Here is a 23,722-nt window from a genome sequence, read left to right on the forward strand (position 1 = left end):
TCCCGTTGGGGGTCATGGGGGGGCTGGAGCCTATCCCAGCTGTCATTGGCTGGTCGCCAGTCAATCACAGAGACAGACAACCGGGCACACTCACACTCACACCTACAGCCAGTTTAGAGTGATCTATTAACCTAATGAGCATGTTTTTGGTGGTGGAGGAAGCTGGAGTACCCGGAGAGAACCCACACATGCACGGGGAGAACATGCAAACTCCACACAGAAAGGCCCTGACTGGGAAGCAAACCAGGGACCTTATTGCTGTGAGGCAACAGCGCTAACCCCTGACGCTATCGTGCAGCCCCTTATTTTGATTTCTGGAGCTAAATGATCAACGCGCTAAAACTGGGCAATCTGTATTCCTACCCTGCTGAAGCCACCTTTAAGCCTGCACACACACTGTTCAGCACATCCAGACCTGAGCATGGATATGTCAAGTACCCATGTCATCACATGGAGCATCAACTGATGATGAATTCATAAATCTTCACAACTTGCCATAAGTATACATTAAGTGTTGTTTAAGGCTGTAAAATAGCAACTCGTCTATACAATATCTGATCAGACACTGGGTTTATTTCACCTGCCCTGGATCAGTACATTAACTATACAGAGCCCAGTGAGAAGAGATAAAGAGAGAGATTCATTGCAGAAAGCACTTAATCTGCAGAGTAGCACATAAAGTTCCAAGCTCTTCTCCTGCTGAATGAAACCCCAACTTTTGAACTCTGACACTACAGTCATTTTTCTGCATGTCCATATACTATCTAAATCCCTGACATCCCTGCACGTTCCATGGACTGGGCCATTTCTCTGCATAATTTTAGAAACTTTTAGCTGTTCCTCGACCAAACAAGCAGACCTCTCATGTCATAGGACAGACTGTGTCTGAATTAGGATTAATATTCAGTTTATAAAGAAATGGACTGAAGTAATTTGATTATTTGATACTATGTCCATAAGATTGACTTGTTTGAGATGCATTTTTACAAACAAATGAGTTAAGATGAGGCCCAATGATCTTGATCTTTTGCCTCCAAAATATAACCAGATCTTTGAGTCAGAGAGGATATTTGCAAAGTTTGAGGAAAATCTCTAAGAATTCTTGTGTTTTTTAAATTGTTATTGTGATTTCTACTGCTGCACTTTCAAATGTGATCTACTTCTGATTATTTTTATTGTGTGTTGTGTTGTGTGTGTTGTGTGTCTAACATATTGAATATGTATTATTTATTATGACGTGTGCTGCTGACCTCTTGAGCAGGTCACCCTTGTGAAAGAGATCTCGATCTCAATGGGTTTTATCTGGTTAAACAAAGGTTAAATCAATAAAATAAATAATGGACCTATTTTAGAAGTAGCTATGTGAACAGTGCTCACTTTAGCTTTGTTACCTTAAGCTAATGCTAACATAGCTACATAGTCAATGTTTCCATGTAGGCCACTACAGCTACTTTTGATCTAGAAACATAGCTTCAGCAAATGTACCTAATGATAACATAGCTACATTAGCTACATAGGCAATATATCTATGTAGCTAACATAGCTAAAGCTCAAGCAAACATAACTACATTGGCATAAGCAATGTAGCATAAGCTAAGCCTTGTTAGCTTAGGCTTTTGCTATGTTAGCATTAGATACCTAGCTGTGCCACCTACATAGCTTAGTAGCCAATGTAGCGTTGTGTGCTTTAGTTTTAGCTACATTAGCTGCATTAGAATGTTTTGCAAACAGGTCAGGTTTTCGACTTTTAACTTGTCGTTTCCTAAACTTTACCTTTGCCTTGACCTAAAGTTTAATATGATTTTATTTTGAAAGTTGTATTTCCATCCTCACAGTGGTGGTCTGCAAGGGGGGTGTCTAAAAGCTGTGGTTTGCAGCCAGATTGTGTTGACACTTTTTTGCAAAGCTTAATGAAAATCTCTAAATCTAATGAAGTATGACCTATAGACAGACATCCTGCCCCCTCTGCTGGTGCAGGGGCATAACAGCAGTTTAATAAATAACCCTCCATAAACATAAAAAAATAAGGACTCAGAGGACATAACTGTGTCATGTGAATAAAACTTACATCTCAGTAAAGACTGGAAATACAACTGTGTCTCGGAGAAAATATGAGAACCTAAGGCACATTTGAGCTGTACGATTTCTCACTGAGACTCAGTAAAAAAGGAAATCGTACATCAGATGCTGATGATTCTAAATTAACCAGGAACTCTGTGGTTCTGTTGTGTCAAAACTCCTCCATAAATGTTTTCTTAGAGCCCCCCAGGCTCTGTGGTGCTCCATTAAAGGCTAACAAGAAAAAGTGAGGTGCATATGTAGGCAGAAAGCCGAGTGTAATTGAAGGCAGAAATGGTTCCACTGAGGACTGCAGTCAGATGCGTCAGTAGGAGCCGAATGTGGCCTGCAGCACCACAGGCTTTATCGCACAGCTTAATACCCTGATTCACTGGTACACAGTAGCAGGCTTGCTGCTCGCTCAGCTAATGCTAAGTAGAGCAGCGTGACGAGGAGGGCCCAACTAGGAGCCCAATACATGGGGATCTCTTCAAGTCAGCACACTCCTGCTGGGAGCCGAGCCACTTCTACACATACAACTACACAGAGAGCCTCTGTTTGCAGACCTCCTTCCTTTTGTCTCTTTGATGCTCCCATGAGCAGTTACTCACTTATACACTAGTTTCCTTGTCTTGCTGTAATGCTTCAATCATTCCTTACAAACAGAATTATTTTGTTATCAAGTAGAAGGAATTTTATCCAAAATGAGTGGTTACTTCAAGACAATGATGACATTTGAAGAAAGAGACTGGATAGACAGATAAGAGAAATACCCTCAATCAAAGACATATACGTGTCAGATTATTGACATATAGAGTATGTAGTAATTATTTGTAGAACTTCATTGACTTATTTAAGCAACCTAATATGTTCTCTGAACATTCTTTTCTATGAATGTTTATTCATATGGTTGTAATCTCAACATGCTTCCCCAACGCCCCCTTCTTCACACACTGAACATACCCTGCAGCACTTTGCTGATGAATTTTGTCAACAGAGCAGATTAAGTCATCCAAATAATGCAAATCATATTTTGTCCTAGTTAAGAATACTGACATGTCTTTTATCTGCTGGGAGTTCATTGTTTTATTCTAAAAACACTTGGTCAGTTACAGGATAATTTAGAAATAAACAACAGACAATAAATAAAAATCTCCTTAAAAATCAAATACGTTGTGGTCGTTGTCATGCTTTCTTCATCCTTGGCGTTTTTCAATGAATTTACTGCTGTTTTGTCAGGATCATATCCTCCCAACCCGCACCTATGGTCATGAACTCTGGGTAATAACTGGAGGAATGAGATCCTGGATACAAGTGGCCGAAATGAATTTCCTCCAGAGGGTGGCTGGGCTCAGCCTCAGAGATGGGGTAAGGAGCTCAGACATCCAGGGGGAACTAGGAGTAGAACCGTTGCTCCTTCGCATCAAAATGAGCCAGTTGAGGTGGTTCTGGCATCTGATCAGGATGCCTCCTGAACGCCTCCCTTTGGAGGTTTTCCAAGCACATCCAGCTGAGAGGAGACCTCAGGAAGATTATATATCCTGTCTGGTCTGGGAACGCCTCAGGAGTTGGTATTACTGGGGAGAAGGATGTCTGGGTTGACTAGCTCAACCTGCTACCACCATAACCCAACCCTGGATAAGTGAAAGAAGATAGATAGATGGACCATTTCTGCTATCATTCTTATACTGAGTCATCAATCCTTTCAAACAATTTGTTCAATTTGTCGAACGTTTTCAGACGTTTTTTTATGTGCATGGGCGCCCAGAACGTTCATCATCTTGTTCATCCTCTCTGCCTTCGCAAAATCTTTGGTGCCACTCATACCCATGTGCACGTGACAAGCAGTAATGTCAGAAAAGATTCAGCTGCTTTATTGTTCAGTTTCACCACACATCTCAATGCCTTCCTCAACTTTTAAGCAAAAACACATAAACTGTGGCAGGATTTCCAGATCCTGGGTCATTTTCAAGGCTCTGCCTACCCCTTCTGAATTCAGTTGCCCACTTTTGTACAGTTAATAAAGCTGGAGCATCGTCCCCTAATGTAGCAACCATGTCAGCATGAATGCCCTTGAGGGCTAAACCCTTATTCTGCAGATATTTGATAACATCAAGGTGCCAATTTTTATCCATATTCTTGAAATGTCTCTAGTACTGCTTTTCAAAGTCCTGAATTACTCCATCATTATGGGTTTATCTGGAACCAAACAATGTAGTTAGTATCAGTAAAGGTTGGATTTAATGCATGCAAAGTTTCATTGCTGTGGTGTAACTCCCTCTTGGTCAGACTATGAACTTTCCAGCCAACCCTTGTACTGAGTGAGAATACTCAACCACACTCTGTGTGACTGTGAACCATGTGGTTTTATTCTCATAAGCGAAGTCTCATTATCCACACCGTGTATTCACCACTCTCGGCAGTGGTTGCTGTAGAGAACTGGCCATCAGTATTAGCTAATGCATCCATACACATTTACATGCCACCGACGCAGCAGTGGGAGCAAACTGGGGTAAAGCATCTTACCCAAGGACACGTCAACATGTGACTGCAGAAGCTGGGGGTTGAAGCCCATGACCTTCTGATTGCAAGATGACCGACTCTCCCTACTGCGCCTCAGTCGACCCATATCAAGACAGTGTGGCAGCAGAGGGCGAGTGATGCTACTGAAAGTGTTGCACAGGATGTGGGTCAGAATAATCTTTAAAGGATCTTTAAAGCTGACTTTTCAAAGTCTGGAAAACCTAGAAGTGCCTTAGATTAAATAGAAATTATTCCCACTCACAATGTCAATGTTGGCATTGAAGCTCAATCAGTGACATAGGTACATCGATAGATGAGAGGTCTTGCATTTCATTTTTTAAATCTTCACATTAAATAAGCTTTAAAAGACAGAGCATTGTATCTTGAATGGATGAATGCATGAAGCATGATAAAACAGCATTCATCCTGGTGTATGTTCTCCATTGACACTCTCTCATACACCCCCCACTGATTTCCACACTGTCCCCTTCCCCCGCTCTCAGGTCTCTCTCCTGGCTTACCGTCAGCCTCCCTCACCTCTCGTCCGGCATCTCAGCTCGTGGAATTGAGAAATATAGGTCAGTGGCATCAGCACCCGCACTGCTCATGCTCTGCAGATGAAGCATCTCTTAGAGGAATACTTCAAAGTAGATTTCTGCAGGATATTTGATGTCATATCCTGTTATTTTGAAAGTGCTGTGTGATTCGAGTAGGCCAGTGGCAGCTAATCGTGTTTGATATGCTTCAATCTCCCCACACATTCGACTGATTCCATTAATTTGTTGTGGAGAAAAAAAAAATCATGGTGACAATAAGGAATGTGCAGAAAGAAAATTATTCACCATCATGTCAGGTTTTATGTGAGTGCAGTTTAGAATGTGAATAACCCTAAACCAGCATCAAAGCTTCCTTTAGAAAATAGGTTAGCAGTGTAAATTAAGTGTTCTTTAGAAGTGCTAACTTTTTGTACTAACAATGGCAGCACCTCCACTGTGGGATGTCAATTTGTCATGTTTTAAAGTTAGAAACAAAGCCACTTACTTCTGACGAAAGTAGTGTTGGCACTTGTATGAAAAAATGCCTCAGTTCTGATTAAGTAAGGACATGTAAATGTTGCTGCTTTTAGGCCAAAAGCTGCACAGCAAATGAAAGCCACTTGTGGGCTGCTTTGAGCTGGTACCACAGAAACAGGAAGCTCTTTGCCGATGATGCTTACGCCCACAGTTGCTCGCCGATTGGGTCCTAACCGTCATGACGTATCCTCTGTTCTGTTTCACCACTATTATATTACCCTTTTCTGGAAGAAAACAGACATTATGAACCTTGGCAAGTAGCTGTTTTTTTCTACATGAAAAATAACAGCATTTGCATTTTATGATGCCACATTTACATGCTTAGGAGGCAATTTGCAATGCTGTGTCTGCGGGCTATATGAGCCCAAGATGGAGTGCTGCTGTTTGTCGGGAGGAATGTTGAAAACAGTGCACAGATGTCCAGATAATGTTAAGAGTGATGTGATCTGCTTTTATCAGGCTTGTTAAGAGTGGTCAGAGTTGAGTGTGACCATTAGTACATGAGGATAGCCTTTAAAAGGCCCAGTCTATGAGAACAAAGCTACCACCACCAAGTCAGTCTGATCTATATGACTCTACATTGTTCCTCCTCATCACTTTTCTTTTCTGGCTTACAAAGATTTAGGCCGGATCAATTCCTGAGTCAACCTTTGACCTATTTTTTTTTACTTTGTATTTTATTCTATTCTAATTCATTTCAAAGCCTTTTGTTTCTTTTAATTCATGATTAATTTACACAAAGGTGCAATTTACCACAAATGGAAATACAAAATGCAGTTTCATAATGATGATATTATTTATTAAGGGAAAAATCAAACCTATATGGCCCTAATTGAAAAAGTAATTGCCCCCTGAACCTAATAACTGGTTGTGCCACCCTTGGCAGCAATAACTGAAATCAAGCATTTGCAAAAACTGGTAATGAGTCTTTTGCATCGCTGTGGAGGAATTTTGGCCCACTCATTTTCGTACAATTGTTTTAACTCAGCCATATTGGAGGGAAGTCCAGACCCTGACTTGGCCACTCAGAAACCTTAATTTTTTGTTTTTGGAGCCAGTCAGAGGTGGACTTGTCTGTTTGTTTCGGGTCGCTGTCCTGCTGCATAACCCAAGAACGCTTGAGCTTGAGGGCACGAATTGATGGCCGGACACTCTCCTTCAGGATTTTCTGTTAGACAGCAGAATTCATTGTTCCATCAATCACAGCAAGTGGTCCAGGTCCTGAAGCAGCAAAGCAGCCCCGGACCATCACACTGCCACCATCATGTTTGACTGCATGATGTTCTTTTTATCAAATGCTGTGTTGTTTTTTACACTAGATGTATCGGACCACACACCTTCCAAAAAGTTCAACTTTTGTCTTGTCAGTCCACAGAATATTTCTCCGAAAGTCTTGGGGATCATCAAGATGTTTCTTGGCCGATGTGAAACGAGCCTTTGTGTTCTTTTTTTGGCATCAGTGGTTTTGGCCTTGGAACTCTCCCATGATGCCATTTTTGCCCAGTGTCTTTCATATGGTTGAGCCATAAACACTGACCTTAACTGAGGAGCATCAGGATTTGGGGCTGCTTTGCTACCTCAGGGTCTGGGCCACTCTCCATCATTGAGAGGAATCCAGAGTGGCCTAGTCAGAGCCAAACCCTGAATCCAATAGAAGCTGCATTTCACTTACCCTTAGAAATGCACAAAAACCAAACAGCACAATAAAAAACTGGTTATAGAAACACCTGAATTTCAAGAAATCTCTCAAATATCTCTACAAATTTTAACGCTCTAATGAGGAGTATTTTCTGACGTTTTGATATAGAAATATATTGCGAAAGTGCAATGGAAACACTTTTTCCAGATTTACAAGTCACAGGACGCGATGTATGGTGTCACATGACCAGTTCACTCCGAGACAACATGGCGCAGTATATGTGAAAAGAAGAGGAGACGAGACTTAACATCATACTTCTACCCTTATACCTGGCATTTGCTTTACATACAGACTTTGCCTCTGAACTATCATCTATTGCCTTCGTCTTTTGTTCAAAATGATCAAGACAGATGTAATCATAACCGTACCAACACGAAACAGGTTTTAGACATCCAGCTTCCTTGCAGTGGAATATTGGGAGATGAGATTTTACGAGAATTACAAGGCTCATGTCCAAAATTCCCCTTCATAGAAGCACATTCAAAGCGCAATTGCACTCAGTCGAAATTTAGGAAATATCACTTTTATTTTGCAAAAACTGTAATGGAAACCCAACTAGTGATGCTGTGGAATGACCTCGAGAGAACCGTTAGCACCAGACAGCAGAAGAATATGGGCAAGCTGAAGCAGTTCTGTCAGGAAGAATGGTCCAAAATTCCTCCTGAATGTTGTGCAGGTTTGATCAGCAGCTACTGGAAACACTTGGTTGAGGTTATTTCTACTTAAGGAGGTTCAACCAGTCTTTAAATCAAGGGTTCCCTTACTTTTTCCAGCAGCACTATGAATGTTGAAGGTTCAATAAAGACTTTAAATATTATAATTGCTTGTGTGGTGTGAGGTTATGCACAATGTGTTTGTCTACACTTGTGACTTAGATGCAAATCAGGTCACATTTGATGACCAGTTAATGCAGGAAACTAGATCCTTTCAAGGGTTCACATACTTCTTGTCACTGTCTGTGGTTACCTAAGGTTTGACACTCTCAAGGGAGCCCACAGTGAGCCCAAATCATTTATTTTAAATGAAGCCCCAAATGTTAAACAACTACTAGATTGTCTAACTCCCTGCTCCTCTCCCTGTTCACCTTGACTCAGCTGCTCGTTGCACAATTAGTGTTTTTTTACAATGAAAAATTGAGTGAATATAGTGGTATTGGTATCAGTACTGTTACCACTCCACTTGCAGTTCTCCAACAATAGCATAACCTTATAAGAATATAAATAATTGAAGTCTATTTCAATGCAACAAGCTGAGCAGTTTCATGCTCCTCAGTGGACTTATGGATCTTTAATGACCCCTAAGACTAGTACTGAACCCTCAGGTCAAACATTACATTTTGCATATTCATCCCTATAAAAACTATCTCTGTAGTTCATCTGGAGTATAGATTTGTTTTTCTGCTCTGTGGACCTTTCTTAAGTGTTTGAATTCATGTAACTCTTCAGCTTTCAGCCATGCAATAGACCTCAGAAACTTTTCCTGACAATAATCCTTCCACGGGCTCCCAAGTGTTCCTGGTGGGCCCGTAGTGATTACAGAGATGAGAGAACAGGAAAGAGACAGTGCAGTTTAAATAATAGATGTGTAAAATGGAACACAGGCTCTAGTGGGCTTTAGCTGGCAGTTATTTTTGGTAAGTGTCGAGCCAACTGAACAGATAGAGAGTTTACTCAGTGACAGTGTCCGAGTGCTAACTATTCAAATATCTCTGAGATGAAGGCTCTTTACTGCCAACATAGGGAGACGCAATGATTTAACAGATTCATTTTCTTGTTACTATCTCCCAGTACAAACAGCTCCGGGAAGACACTTTACATAATCACAGCGCATTTGTCCACAGAATCCTTGTTATTATCCTTTAGGAATGGCACAAAGGGCCCTATTTTGAAGGAATTAAGGGGGACATATTATGAAAAATGCACTTTTTTATGCTTTTGAGCAAAAATATGTGCCCCTGGCTTGTTCACAATCCCCCCAAGAATCAGAAAAATCCATTCCTCCCCCCATCTCTTTCTCCTCCTTTGAGAAAATGTGTGCTAAAACAAGCCGTTCTCAGATTTTCCCTCATGATGTCATTTGGGGAGTTAGCCCCGCCCCCAGATTTGATTGGCCCTCCCTGCTTGGTAGAAAGTTCTGCCCTCCTCTCCTGATCCTCCTCTTGATCAGGGAGCCACATCCATTAAGCCACATCCATTTCCTGCGAGGGGCGGAGTCAGACAGCTCATTAACATTTAAAGCCACAGACATAGAAACAGGTCGTTCTGAGCAGGGCTGAAACAGAGGTTTTTAAACATTGCAGAAATCCAATACTGGAGTGATTTTTTGCAACAGATTTCACAGACACTTCACAGTTTTCTGGACCTCTGAGACAATATAAACTTGTCTTAAAGGGGTAGAATAAGTGACCTTTAAAGCAGTGTCACTCAACCTTGCTCAACCAAAGTGCCAGATTGTTGAAAAAATATCTTTGCAAGAGCCACAACCTAAGTGGTGAAAAGCGGCAAAAAAGGGTTAAAGTGGCAAAAAATAAGTTAAAGGTGCCAAAAATGGTCAAAAAGCTGCAAAAAAAGTGCCAAAAATCAGTGAAAAGGGGGAAAATGGGCATAAAATGGCAAAAACAGGTGAGGAGTGACAAAGAAATGAGTTACATGGGGGCAAAAATGGTCAAAAAACTGGAAATATGTAGCAAAACACGAGTGAAAAGTGACTAAAATGGGAAAAAAGCATCAAAAAGGTGGAGAAAGGGAGCGCAGATGGTCGAGTGGTTTAAGGCGCTACCCATGTATGCGGGCGACCAGGGTTCGAATTCGGCCTATGGCCCTTTACCGCATGTCTCTCCCCACTCTCTTCCTTGTTTCGAGTCTATCCACTGTCCTTCCTCTATCAAAAAAAGGCATGAAAAGGCCCAAAAATAAATCTTAAAAAAAAAAAAAAAAAAAAAAAAAAAAAGGTGGGGGAAAATGGGCACTAGGGAGCAATCAGTGGCAAAATGGGGGAAAAGGTGGGATTTAATGGCTAAAGGCAGCTTAAATGGGAAAAAATCGCAAATAGCAAAAAGCAGGATAAATGTGGCAAAATGGGATAAAAGCAGCAAAAATGAAACAAAAGTAGCAAAAAGTTGCAGATACGGGCAATGGAAATATACAAAAGAATAAAATCAAAGCCTACTGTATATGTGTGGGAAACAAACTGATTAATGTGACTTGCAATGGATCATTCCTGGGGTCAAAGTTTCCCTTTTTAAAGTTTTCTGGGGGAATAATATTTCAAATTTATACTTCAAAGAGCCAAAAATTATCACAAAAGAGCAAAATGTGGCTCAAGAGCCACACATTGAGTAACCGTGCATTAAAGCATGCTGTCTAAAGCACATGGTGTAGATGATTTGGGATACATACTGCAATTGATATAGTGCACAATCTGGCACAGGCACAGACAGCAAAGAGGGGAAAATTCTGTTTGTTGATCATATGGCCGGCATCAGGCCAAAACCTTGCATCTCTGTTTTTCATGATTTTATTTTATTTTTCACAAATTGTTGCTACCGGTTAACCTTTGCAACTGTGAGTGGGTTTAACAAATAATAAAGCAATATGTGAACGTGAACTATGACCATTCTAGGTTAAATTATTTGAAAATTCCTGTTTTTTTTACATTCTCTCAAAAGTGATTTTGGACATACAGTACAAGGTTTTGGGCTGATGCCAGCGATATGTAGGTTGCTTCTGAGAAAAGCACGAATCAAACCAATCAGTGCCAACTCTCTCTTTAAGAGCCAGGTGCGCCTGCAGGCTCATGTGTTGGCATTTACCCAGAGGATTTCATCTTATGTTCTTAAGTAAACTGGACTGATTCTGGCTCACTTTTCTTATTTCCTTCTATTCTGAACACAGAATACACACAATACTCTATGAAAGATGCTGCTGGAGGATGGGAGAAAAATCCCAAAGCATCTAAAATGACATGGTAGAGACTTCTGCATGAGGAACAAAATTATTTTTTAATTATTACAATCTCAAGACACCCTGACAGGACAGATAATTAAACATCTGTGAGCTCAGCATCAAATAAAAGAAGGCTGTACTTATAATTTTCCTTATTTTCTCTGTTGGAACTCTTGATTGTCTGTGTAGTGTGCATAATTGACATTTGCAAGTCAGAATGCAACTACAAACCTTTATTTAGCCAACTACTGAAACAGTTGACAATTTGGAAAGATTTCTGCATAATGGCTCTTACAGAGGTTGTATGCTATGAAAAATTCAAATCCAAGCAATACTTTAAACCCAACCAGTGATAATGAAGGCTGGATGATTCTGTTTTTGTGTAGCCTGGTAACTTTATTAGTAAGTTCTTATAAATAGAGCACATATGAGTTAAATGATAATATAGACTTAGCACAAAAGTAAGGACACCTGTGTTTAGCTGATTATTTCTTTGCTGTAACAATGCTTCTTGTCATAAAGCAGTCTAAGGTGCAGCCCTTTTCTATGTCCTCTAGATAAGAACGCACAGCTTTGTGTCTGACTTCTCATTGTTTTAAGACAAACACACTTATGGGCCAATGGGAGTACAAGTTTATTTCATATTTAAACAGTGTGAGCGTTGGGCGTGAACATGACAAATGCCTGACATGGAAAATAGGAGAGACGCCAAGATGCTCTGAGCTTACGATGGGTCTGAAAGCTGGTTGTTTTAGTCCAGCTTTCTTTTCTTTGAGCCGGACCAATCAGCACCATTTAGCAGCAGTTTTATCAGAGCTGGACAACATTTCTTTATTTAAAGCAGTGTCACTCAACCCTGCTCAACCAAAGAGCCAAATTGTTGAAAAATATCTTTGCAAGTGCCACAATCTAAGTGGTGACAAGTGGCAGAAAAAGGTTAAAGTGGCAATAAAAATAAATAAAAGGTGGCAAAAATGGCCAAAAAGAGGCAACAATTGGTGAAAAGGGGGAAAATAATGGGTGAAAGTGGCAAAAATGGGTGAGAATGGACAAAAAAAAATGAGCTACAGGGGGCAAAAATGGTCAAAAAACAACAAATATGTAGCAAAAATGAGTGAAAAGTGACTATAATTGGCAAAAACCAGGAAAAAGGTGGGAAAATGGGCACAAGGCAGCAATGAATAGCAAAAAATGAAAAGGAAGTGGCATTAATGGCAAAAGGCAGCTTAAATGGGCAAAAAGTGGTACACAAGGGGGAAAAAGCGCAAATAGCACAAAACATCTCAAAAATGAGATAATAGTGGCAAAAAGAAGCAACAAAATGGGCTAAAAGCAGCAAAAATTGATTAAAAATGACAAAAAAATGCAAACGGGGCGATGGAAATATACAGACAGACACACTTTGCTCTGGTTGGCATGTAATGACAGAATTTTCATCCAATCACCCTCCGACATTTCTTTAAAAGGTTTTCCCCTTCCCCTGTGGTTACAAGGACACAGTTACTTTGGATGCTGCCGTATCCTGTAATCTTAATTCTGGCCAATTTTGTCATCTTTAGTGCATTTTTTTTTCAACATGCATCATCCCTAAAATATGAAGTGAATAACAAAGACTCTTCAAATATCAAATCCTTTCATCTTCAAAGCAGTGGTCAAAAATTATTGTGCAGTGAAATGTGTTCACTGGCATCATCATCAGAGCTGAAGTAAATGATAGGATCTGAAATGGTGTCCTTTAAAAGTAATGTTAAATCAAACGTCAGATTTGGAGAATTATGAGCAACCCTGTACAAGTGAACTGCTTTAGTGGCTTGTGAACAACCTGGCTGATTTCACTGACTGACTGATGAGGGAATCTTCTGATGGTTCATACAGCACACGGAGCAGTCAGAGTGAAGGAAAGGCAGAGAAATAAATCACAGAGCAGAATGACTTAGTGTTTCTTACGCTCCCTTTCTCTGAGAAGCTTCTCCTCCTCTGGGAAGAGTTCAGCTCGGCAGAGATGCTCCATTGCCCTACATCTTCTAACTCTCACTCCCAACCTCCTCTCTAAGCCTTATTCTCTTTGTCTCGCGTTTATTCCCCCCACTTTGTCAAATGCAGACCCAATCTATGCCACATGTTCTTTATCACAATTAACTTCTTCTTTTGTCTTGGTAGTTTAAAAATATATATCTTTCAACCCTTCCTCTTTCTGCATGTCATGGAATCAACGGATTTAAGTTTTCAGTGTTGGATGTAAAGCTGACAGTTTCAGATCAATGCAAATAAAAAAAGCTGCAAAAAGCTGAACTTGCAGGCTTTTCTCCACTTTGATTTGAGAGAACATATCACACTAATGTCTATTGTAGGCTGCCTCTTCCTTTGAGAAACAGCTTTAATAACAGTCGTCAGTGTGTGAAATACGAATGTTTTTGCACATATTTGTACACTACTTTAGTGACATGCATGGCAACTGTTCAACTCATCAATCTCAAACATCCATACACAACAGGCCATGCTTTTAAAAGCATTCAGGGATCTCCATGTAAGTCTTTGACGTGTAAACTTCAGTAGCTGATGATAAGTTTGATGACCATTGACAATGCAATGCATGAGCCACAGGGACCATCAAGAGCACTCTGCAGGCGGTGCAAACAGCTGACATTGAATCCTATATGTGCAATAGTCTTATGGACTCAGAAGTAACTTTGCTAGCATTGGGTCAAAACCTCCAAAATCCCTACGTTTCAGGTAATGAAAAAACATATTTTTCAAAAATGTAACACTGAATGGTCATAGTAAGCATGTTTTTGACACCTATTATTGCTTTATAATTTGTAAAACCCACCAACAGATATAAAGGGTGACCAGTAGTACTGATTTATGGGAAAAAAAAATCCAATATAGACAGGGCCTTTTGTGTTCATTAAGTACTGAACTCAGTGTGAGGACCCTATTGAAACTGTAGGTGGTCTTGGATATTATGGCCCTTTGTGGCTTGTTTTTTGGGCCTTAATATATCTAAAAAGTCAAAGAAAACTTCTAGAAAATTGTCCTCCAGTGGAATGTTTTGTCAGGTAGTGGAACTGTGTCCATTGCACAGGGGCCCCCAAAATGCAGGTGAGGGTAAGAGCCACATGCATGAAACTTGGTACACATATGTATCACAGTTAGACGAAAGAAAAAGTATCCAGGGACTATCCTCTATAATTTACAGGAAGCCCACTGCAAACAATTAAGTCAACTTTTGTTCATTTTTGGTGGTTTTTGGAGCCCCATTACCGGTGTCACATCTGAAGGAACTCCAACTACAAATTTCATCAGATTATCTTCAAATTTGTTGTACTTATTCTAGACAAGATGGACATCTAAAGTTGAGCAAACTGTGAATTTCCACCATAGGGCAGGGCTGTAATTGGGGCCCAAACTGGAAAAACTGTTTTTTTCTATACATCTTTTTAAGTGTTGCAGCTATTTAAATTCCATATAACTCTGCAGTGCTTATGTCAATCATCACCCACAATGGTCCTGAATACTTTCAGTTATGAACCATAGACTGGTTTTAGTAGGGAAGTTTTGATGAGACTTGAACACTTTTAATACACGATTGGAGCCAGGCTCCCCTCTTTCTACATATCCACACCGCCCTTGAAGTGTCTTAATGTCAGTAATGTCTTCAGACCCCTCTGCTTTCACATCCAAAAGATTTTTAAAAACAGAGGAGTTAAGCACGGTGATTGATAGAAAAAGTCAACCAAAATGGTCTAGGTCTTTAAGGGTTAATGTATTTATTTTCATATGCACATTGAGCATATATGATCCTTTAACATCAGCTGTGAAAAAAAATGTGATGTCTGATCGAAGACAAAAAAGGCAAAACAGGCCACAAAGACCCAGTAGGCCAGAAATGGTATCTAACAATCTTAGAATTAAAGACCATCACCCATTTATATTAATAGAATAAAATATATGTGATACTATTAATTACTTCTTCCACGGAGTCTCTATTCTGACAGTCTTCATCTGGTACCTCTACATGCAGAGTAAAGTTGAGCAACAGTCATAGCTCAATTAGGATCCTTAATTGGACGACTGGCCTTGTCCCGGTATACATGCACCATGGGGAGAATCCATTTATTGACAGAAGTATGTCAGACTGCAGCAACAAGTTGTGATATGACCCTTTTCACTTCTAACTTGTGGTTCTATTCAGAAGCAGATGACAACATGACTTCTGCTATGCATATAATGTATGCTGGTTAACCTAAAGATCAAAGGCAGCGTGGGACTAGTGATGAACCAATGCACTGGTGGAACTGATGGTGGCCTTGTGAATGCTCATTGTCCCATTGTCAAGAAATGTGGCGCATGCCAATGACCGTTACCAATGTTGGTCAGACATGGAAAATGGACAAATCTGAAGGGCATACTGTTGAGAGTGAAAGCTAACAGACAGACATCAGCCTGACAAGTTTTTGCTGCATAGTACACACATTCTCCTGATGTCTGTCCAAACAGCTGAGTTGGCAGCACACAGCATTCTTGAATGTGGTTGAATTACCCAAAAGATAGTTGGACACTTAAATCAATCTCCGTCACCTATACTCATGACGTGTTTAACTTGACGCAAAACCTCTTGGAACAAAACTATCCCCAAAGATATGCCTAAGAAGACAACCTCCCTGCAACTTTAACTGTACAGCATGAAAAGTCACATATTTTACCCCTTTGAGACAAGTTTATTTTGGGCTCAGAGGTCCCCAAAACATACCTGTGAAGATTGTTTCAGAAAAAAAGAAAAAAAAAACACTCTAGTATTGGATTTTTGCATGTCTAAAAACCCCTCTGTTTCAGCCCTGTTCAGAACGAGCTGTTTCTGTGTCTGTGGCTTTAAATGTTAATGAGCTGTCTGATTCTGCCCCCCTCAGGAAATTAATGTGGCTTAACGGATGTGGCTCACCTGATCCTCCTCTCAGGATCAAGAGAGGAGGGTGGAACTTTCTTTCCAGATGGGGAGGGCCAACCAAAACTGGGGGCGGGGCCAGTTTCCCACATGACATCATGAGGGGAAAATCTGAGAATGGCTTGTTTCAGCACACATTTTCTGAAAAGTGGAGGTGGGGTCCTGATTCTAGGGGAAATTGTGCACAGGCCAGGGGCCCATATTTTTGCTAGAGAAGCCTACAAAAGTATATTTTGCATTATATGTGACCTTTAACTTTGAAAACTTTATCACACTTCTCTCCATCTGAGCAGCTTACGAGAGTAGTCAGCATATCAGATTTATCAGCTGCTGACCTGATCACCTTGGTAAGAGTCCCGAAACGACTTTAATATTAGTCCTTGGCCTAGATGAGAAAGTTAACAATTAACAATATCAAACGACTAACAGTAAACGTTAAAAAACAAAAAACAAAAAATGGTATCTGCATAGGCCCTGATTTTCACAATAGGTGCATCACTAGTGGAAACTCTGGAGCAAGCACATAACAGTAAGTCAACTTTGGGTCTGAGTGAGGTATATATGCAAAAGTAAAATTGACCCACATTGTCTATATTTGTTAGTCTGGCTTCAGGAAATACGACATAATATGTTTCCAGTCAGATTAACATGTATACATGCATTTATAATTCAACTTTTCTAACTGCATGTCATCACCGATCACTGTGGATGCCAAACTGTTGCAGTTTGTTGGCAAAGACAGCTGAATAACATGCAGCCTTAACCTGAAAGGTGGGAAGCAGAATAGAAAACTGTTAATCATCTGTCACATATTAAATGTATGCAGCTGCAGCCTCTGATACTTAAATATTAAAGATCCTGGTTTAAAAGTTTGATATTGATCAGCTCTCAATCAAGTTTAACTGAAAGGCCAGCATTAATCTTTTCTAACAGTCCCTCATATTCTTAATGCTCATAAGCAAATGGCCATGTCTATGCCTTCACTTATGTGTTATTTCATCTTTTGTTTTCCTCAAATTCTAGATAACAGTTGTTCAGCCTTCATGCTACCATTTGTTCCACTTTGAAGGAAATTCAGCCTGAGGCTCCACAGTTGAGCCTAACTGCTCTTCACAAAACAGTCCCCGTTAAAAGACAAACTGAAAGCAGTCAGCCTGTTACAGGGAACAGATCATATCTGCCTCTCCTCGATGCCACATGTGGAAATAAAATATTTCAAAACTCTCATTATTGTTGATAGCATTATCATAGTCATAGCATGTGACCTTAGTTCTTCCATTCCATTACATAAACTCCAAGAAGTGGAGGAACTCAGCTAATTCATTGGCATAACATCACATCTTGCCTTATATCACTCAGTGTAATCTTTTTCCAGTCAAATAGCACCACACACAAGTATTAACCTCCTTAAGTGTTTGAACCCATTAATCAGTTTATAAATCAATCATGGTCGATATAATTTGGCTTTTTTGACACAAAAGAATACAAAAATCTTTAATGCCAAAGTGAAAACAGTTGTCTACAAAGCAATGCCAATTAAACAAAAAATATGCAAGATAGAATAAGTGATTGCATAAATATTCACCCTCTTTACAATCACTGACCGAATTCAACAGAGGCTCAGCCAGTGTCAGAGAGGTCAGGTCACTGGTAGAACAGTATTCCTGGCTATCATTACACCATGAAGACAAAGGAACATTCCAAGCAACTCAGAGGAAAGGTTGGGATGGATACAAAATAATATGACACCCTGAGCATCGCCCAGAGTTCAGTTAAATCCATCATCAAGAAATGGAAGGAATTTGGCACATGCAAATCTGCCTAGATCAGGCCGTCCTCTCAAACTGAGTGACCGTGCAAGAAGGAGACTAGTGAGAGAGGCCACCAAGCCACCTATGACTACTCTGAAGGAGTAAGCTTCAACAGATGGGAGAGACTCTGCATATGACAGCTTTTGCCCAGGCTCTTCACCTGTCAAAGATTTATGGGAGAGTGGTAAAGAGAAATCCACTGTTGAAGAAAACCCATTAAATCTCAAATAGAGTCTGCCAAAAGGCATGTGGGAGACTCCATGGTCAAGTTAAAGAAAGTTCTTTCATCTGATGAGACCAAAATGGTGCAGACAAGAGGCTATGTTTGGTGGACGACACACATTGCACTTCACCACAAACACACTGTCCTTACTGTGAAGCACAGTGGTGGCAGCATAATGCCGCAGGGATGCTCCTAAGCAGCTGACCCTGGAAGGCTTGTAAAGGTAGAGGGTAAATATAGGAAATTCCTGGAAGACAATCTAATTCAGTCTGTGGGGTAAGAGGATTTATTTTCCAGTATAATGACCCAAAGCATACTGTGAAAGCTACACAGACATGGTTTAAAGACAACAAGGTCAATGTTCTGCAGTCGCCGAGACAAAGCCCAGACCTCAATCCAATAGAGAGAAGAGGCAGGACTTTTAAAAGGTTGTTCACACCCGATCCCTGTGCAACCTGACAGAGCTTGAGCAGTTTTGCACAGAAGAATGGAGTAAAATGGCAGTGTCCGGATGTGGAAGCCTGGTTGAGGCCTATCCTCACAGACTCAGTGCGGTGATTGCAGCCAAAGGTGACTCTACTAAATTCTCACATGAAGGGGTTGAATATTTGTGCAGTCACTTATTCCACCTTACATAATTTTTAAGTACTATTCATTACTTTGAATTAATCTATTTTCATTTGGATATTAAAGTTTTTTTTTTATCAAAAAAAAAAAAAAAAAAATCCAAATTATATTGTTCAATATTGATAAAATCAGTAAAATGTTAAAACATCCAAGGGGATGAAAACTAAGTTTTGGAAAAGTTTGTTATCTATTTATCCAGGATTTATGCAGGATATTCCTGGTGTTTTGAATGCTCAGAGTCCATTTTCACATTAACAAATCCATTCACTGATAGCAGAGGGTGAACTGTAAAGTGCCCATTAGTATTGAGTCATCCCATTCATGCATATTCACTCCCTGATGGCTAAGCCACTGGAAGCAATGTGGAATTCCATATCTTGCCTGAGGACACCTGGAAATGTGCTCTGATTTAGTTGATAAAAATATATATTTTGTATTTTTCCCTTGGGTTGTTTTGTGTCCACACGGCAACATTGTAAAGTGGGCCAAAGCCAACACCAGTGAAGGGCTGTCCTTGCAGCCTTTATGTCATAGCTTTTTCACACTGCAAAGGTAAACAAATGTCATGCATCCTGGTTGCCCTTGTTAAGTAAGACAGGTCAAAGGCACTAGTGGCTACTGAACTTACCAACAAAATAAGTCACAGGTTAAATTGGATCAGCAAAAGTTAATACATCTTAACATTTGGGCATTTTTGTCTAATTTTTGACACCACTCACAAATTATAGGTATCAGATGTATTGGCATGGGTGCCACGTTGGTACAGGTTTTAGGCAATCATCTCTAACTGACACTCCAGATAGACTGTTTCATATTTCCATTAGATGGGATATATTCACATTCATCTGGGAAATCTCCCTTCAAAGTGTTTGGGAAGGGCATGAGTTTTTTTTTTAATTCTTTGAAGGTAACTGGATAAAAGTTCTGTCTGTCACATTCAATACAGGCCAATCACAGCATAAAAGCAGAATGAGGTAGTAGTGGTTTGTTCTGTTTAAAATCAAAATTTTGGAAATTTCCTAGTTGACATCAACAAAAATGCACCATGAACTTGTAATTCTGACACTCAAGTTGGAATACCGCCAGTTTCAAGCTGGTATCAAATGGAATGCACTCATCTTGGATGTGACATCATTCCCAGTGCAAACATCCGAGGTAAATGAAAAGCAGCACAGGCATGCACAGATCCAGTAGTAACCTGAGCTCGACAGACAGGCGCTGCTATATGAACAGTGTAGCTTGTCAGTGGATAAAACCCATGCTGAGGCCGGTCAGGAGAGGTACAAAGTTCTCTTTTCAGGTCTTTGCGCTTCATTTAATAAAAGAAAGGTGGTCCAGTTCTGATAAAACTGCTGCAATAATAAAGGTGCATCCAAGCTAAACACTACACCAGTATAAGCCATTGCTATTGGCTTCCAGCACAACTAAACCCCGGCCCTAGCTGACGCCTCAGTCTTCTCAAATGACGCTGATTGGTGAGGTCGGTTGTCAGAGCTGGCGCAATTGTTTCAGATTGGAATTTTGCAAGATGGATTTGCCTGATGACAGACACGGAATCTGGACAATCCATCTGCTTTGCAAGATTGGGTTGCAACATCAGATATGGACTGTGATTATAGATGCATACAGCGCTCTCTCTCATTATGGCAGGTCATGCTATTTTTAGGTCTGGTGTTAAGAGTCAGAAAAAAGCTGATCCAAGCTATGAGCATAAAGAATTTATATGGCAGGTGAAAAGCCATGAGCTGTGCAGAGATAAATCTCCCTGGAGAATGTATACATCATGATTGGCAGACTTGGATCTCCTCCCTACATCTATTGTTGGCCGTGGCAGTCATGGCTGACTAAGGGGCTGGATGAGGTAGGGCTGAGCGGACCACCACCTCACTCTTTTTGGCAAACCAGCCACTGACACACACACAGAATGAGCCTGAGTCAGACTAATTATATGCACAAGTGTTGTAGTTCACTGAGTAGAATTAACTTTCAGCACTGACCTAGTTTAAACGCTTCCCGCTCTTTGTAAAAACGGAGGGGGGGGGAAAAACCTGTAGTGAACAGCAGCTTTAGCGATTTGAAAAGCTCAAGGCTGAATTTCTTTCTCAGGCATGTTAACTGTAATGAGAGTGCATTGGAATGTAAATGAAAGGATTAAAAAACAAAACAAAATCAAGGGAATTCCCCGTCAAAGTCACAACTGTAAGTCTGTGAGCATGATGCTGTAATCCCAGCAGCATCCATCATACAGTATACAGGCTTCTCTATAATATATGATGCCAGTTTGATTGAAGAGCCACAGGCCAGTGGTGAATTAGAGCATGCATAAAGTGCACAGCAGGGGAATGAGTGACAGTCACCACAAGCTGCATGCAATCTGTGTTTAAATCTTTGAAATCATCAAGCCATTTGGGTTCTCCCCAAAGATCTCAAAATGATTTCTTTAAAAATAAAAAATAAAGGATACAGGTTATGTCTCCCTAGAATTTAATCCGATGTTGCCATGTTGCTTTAACTGAGTCTATGTTGGCTTATAGTGTCCCATCAGACCCATCATTAAAGCTACTCAACAGTGCAATGTCTGCTTTGTGTGTGCATGTGTTAATTTTCTTGTCATGTGTGCAATATGCATGCAATGTGTGTGTTTTTGCAGAAAAGCATTCTGATTTTGTATTACAGCAGCCACTATTAGGTTTTTGCATGAAAATCTAGCTTATACTAACAACAGGTGACTGTTTTACAAGTGAAATGTATGAAAATAATAGGTAAGCTTTGGAGGGGACAAATACCAGTGGCCTCATGCACATATTCACAGGCAGCAGGCTCTATGTGTTAATGTTTACATTCCTTTGACCTACATTCTGAAATAGTTTCAGCTATTTTTAAACGTCATTCTCATAATGGATTAGATAGATAATAGCTAGTTATGCACGAGCACATCAGCATACATCCTCATCATGCGGCATTGTTTGAGCTGCTCTGAAGAAGAAACATGAAGCATCCTCTGAACCCACCTCTACAAAGTAGAAGCAGGGCAGCAAGCTGACGCTGTCTTTGGTCAGGATCCCCTTTTCTCTTGCAGACATGGCCTCCGAATATCCAAACAGATCCAAGATGTGACGAGGGGAAGAATCGCTCGAGCTCTCCAGGCGTCCTGCCGGGATCAGGAGCGCTCCATGCCGCTTCGTGGAGCACGATGCGCAGGACAACAGCCGGTCAGTATCCAGCCCAGACTCTAGACACCGGGGCCTTTAATCACTGCTGCTCAGAAGCCCTGGGCTTGGTTCTGTGCATGTCTGCCGATGAGCTGTCAGGTGGAGAACCGATCAACCGAGACACACCGACGGAGGGAGGAAGCTGGAGGAGAGGGAGCGCAGGCGCACTGGCTGGAGGAGATAGTGACAGCATACGGCTTTGCCTGCTGACACAATGGATGGATGGGACTGACTCTGCAAGCCAAGATGTCAGCTTTACATATTAAAGATATAATAATGTTTGTCCCTGCAGTCTGCATCCTCTGAGTGCGCTTCTGCATCCTTTTTACCATGCAGTCCGGACTGCTGCCGTTATTTATGGGAACAGCGCGCTGAAGTAATTAATATGGGATCATGGTTGGCACAAAGGGGTCCTTTTGTGTTCCTCTTATATTAAACAGCGGAACGGCAGCACTATTCTGAAACAAGGGACAATTTTGTCATTTAATCAAAAGAAAACAGGGTGACACGTTACAAAAAAAAAAAAAAAAAAAAAAAAAAGGAAGCAATACTGTCATAGGCAAGGTCGACCATAAGGGGGATAAAGGTTTTCTCGGGCCCAGTCAAATTGGGGCCCATGGAGGTCAGCAAAGTTCTATCATAAAGTTAAGCTGTGATAACTATTTAAAAAAATAACCTGAACAATAACCACTCTTATCAGAGCAAAAAAAAAAAAAAAATATATATATATATATATTTCAATCTTATAGTATAACATAGCCTTTTTCTAGACACTCCTTTTTAAAAACAGTTACTTCTTTTACTTCTATGTAAGTAATTGAGTTGAATTGAATTGATAATTTTATCCAAAGTAACTTTACTTTTACTTGAGGACAACCTCTGCACTTATGTTTGAAAAAACATTGCAAAAGTGCTCTCTTGGATGCCTTCATGGTAGACAAACATGATAGAGGGCCCTCTAGGTTAGCCTAAATTTGACAGTGCTCTATAACAGTGTATTGGACTGATTTCTGCCAGGTAGAAGTTCTGAGCAGGTAGATTTTCTGTATCATTGATTTCACTAAATGAGAAGGACACTGGTCAGTAACTTATACTGACATGTTAACACATTATATTTATATGGCAAGGGTAGAATTTTCAGATGACAGTATCAAATCCTGATTAGATTCCACTCTTGAATATTGATGTCATTAAAAAAAACACATTTACAAAAGACCATATGTTGGTGAGGCTTGTTTTCTTTTTTTATTGGTGATGAAGTGAAAATACATACATGAAAAAATAACAAGAAAACAACAAAAACAAGCAAAAATCAAACAAAGTGAGGACTGTGTGTAAGGCCTCCTTTGCCAGGTCACACCCAATGGAGGCTGCTGCCCCACTGCTGGCAGGCCAAGAACCGAGTAATATTTCCCCATCAAAGCCCCCCAAGACTGACACACCCGCCCCAAAATCCAGTTAAGACTGCCTAGAACCCTGGTGGGTTGTTAAAATGAAAATAAATAAATAAATAAATAAAACAAAGAATGAGGATTAAGATGAGACATTATTATCAGTGACATGTGCATAGTTGTGTGTTTGTATGCTAACTGACCAATTGTTTTTTT

General features: G+C 40.4%; 1 protein-coding gene across 1 annotated transcript in view; it reads right to left on the minus strand.

The window, feature by feature from the left end:
* LOC121527551 (2-lysophosphatidate phosphatase PLPPR4) overlaps positions 1–21,986 on the minus strand; it is a 42,349-nt gene extending 20,363 nt beyond the window's left edge. Inside the window, exon 1 of the mRNA XM_041814560.1 lies at positions 21,915–21,986. Within this exon, the coding sequence (XP_041670494.1) occupies positions 21,915–21,986 (72 nt within the window). The remainder of the gene's footprint in view (positions 1–21,914) is intronic.
* Positions 21,987–23,722: the final 1,736 nt, after the last annotated feature.

This window comes from Cheilinus undulatus, linkage group 19 (genome assembly GCF_018320785.1).
Source record: "Cheilinus undulatus linkage group 19, ASM1832078v1, whole genome shotgun sequence".
In the NCBI taxonomy this organism is placed as follows: Eukaryota; Metazoa; Chordata; class Actinopteri; order Labriformes; family Labridae; genus Cheilinus; species Cheilinus undulatus.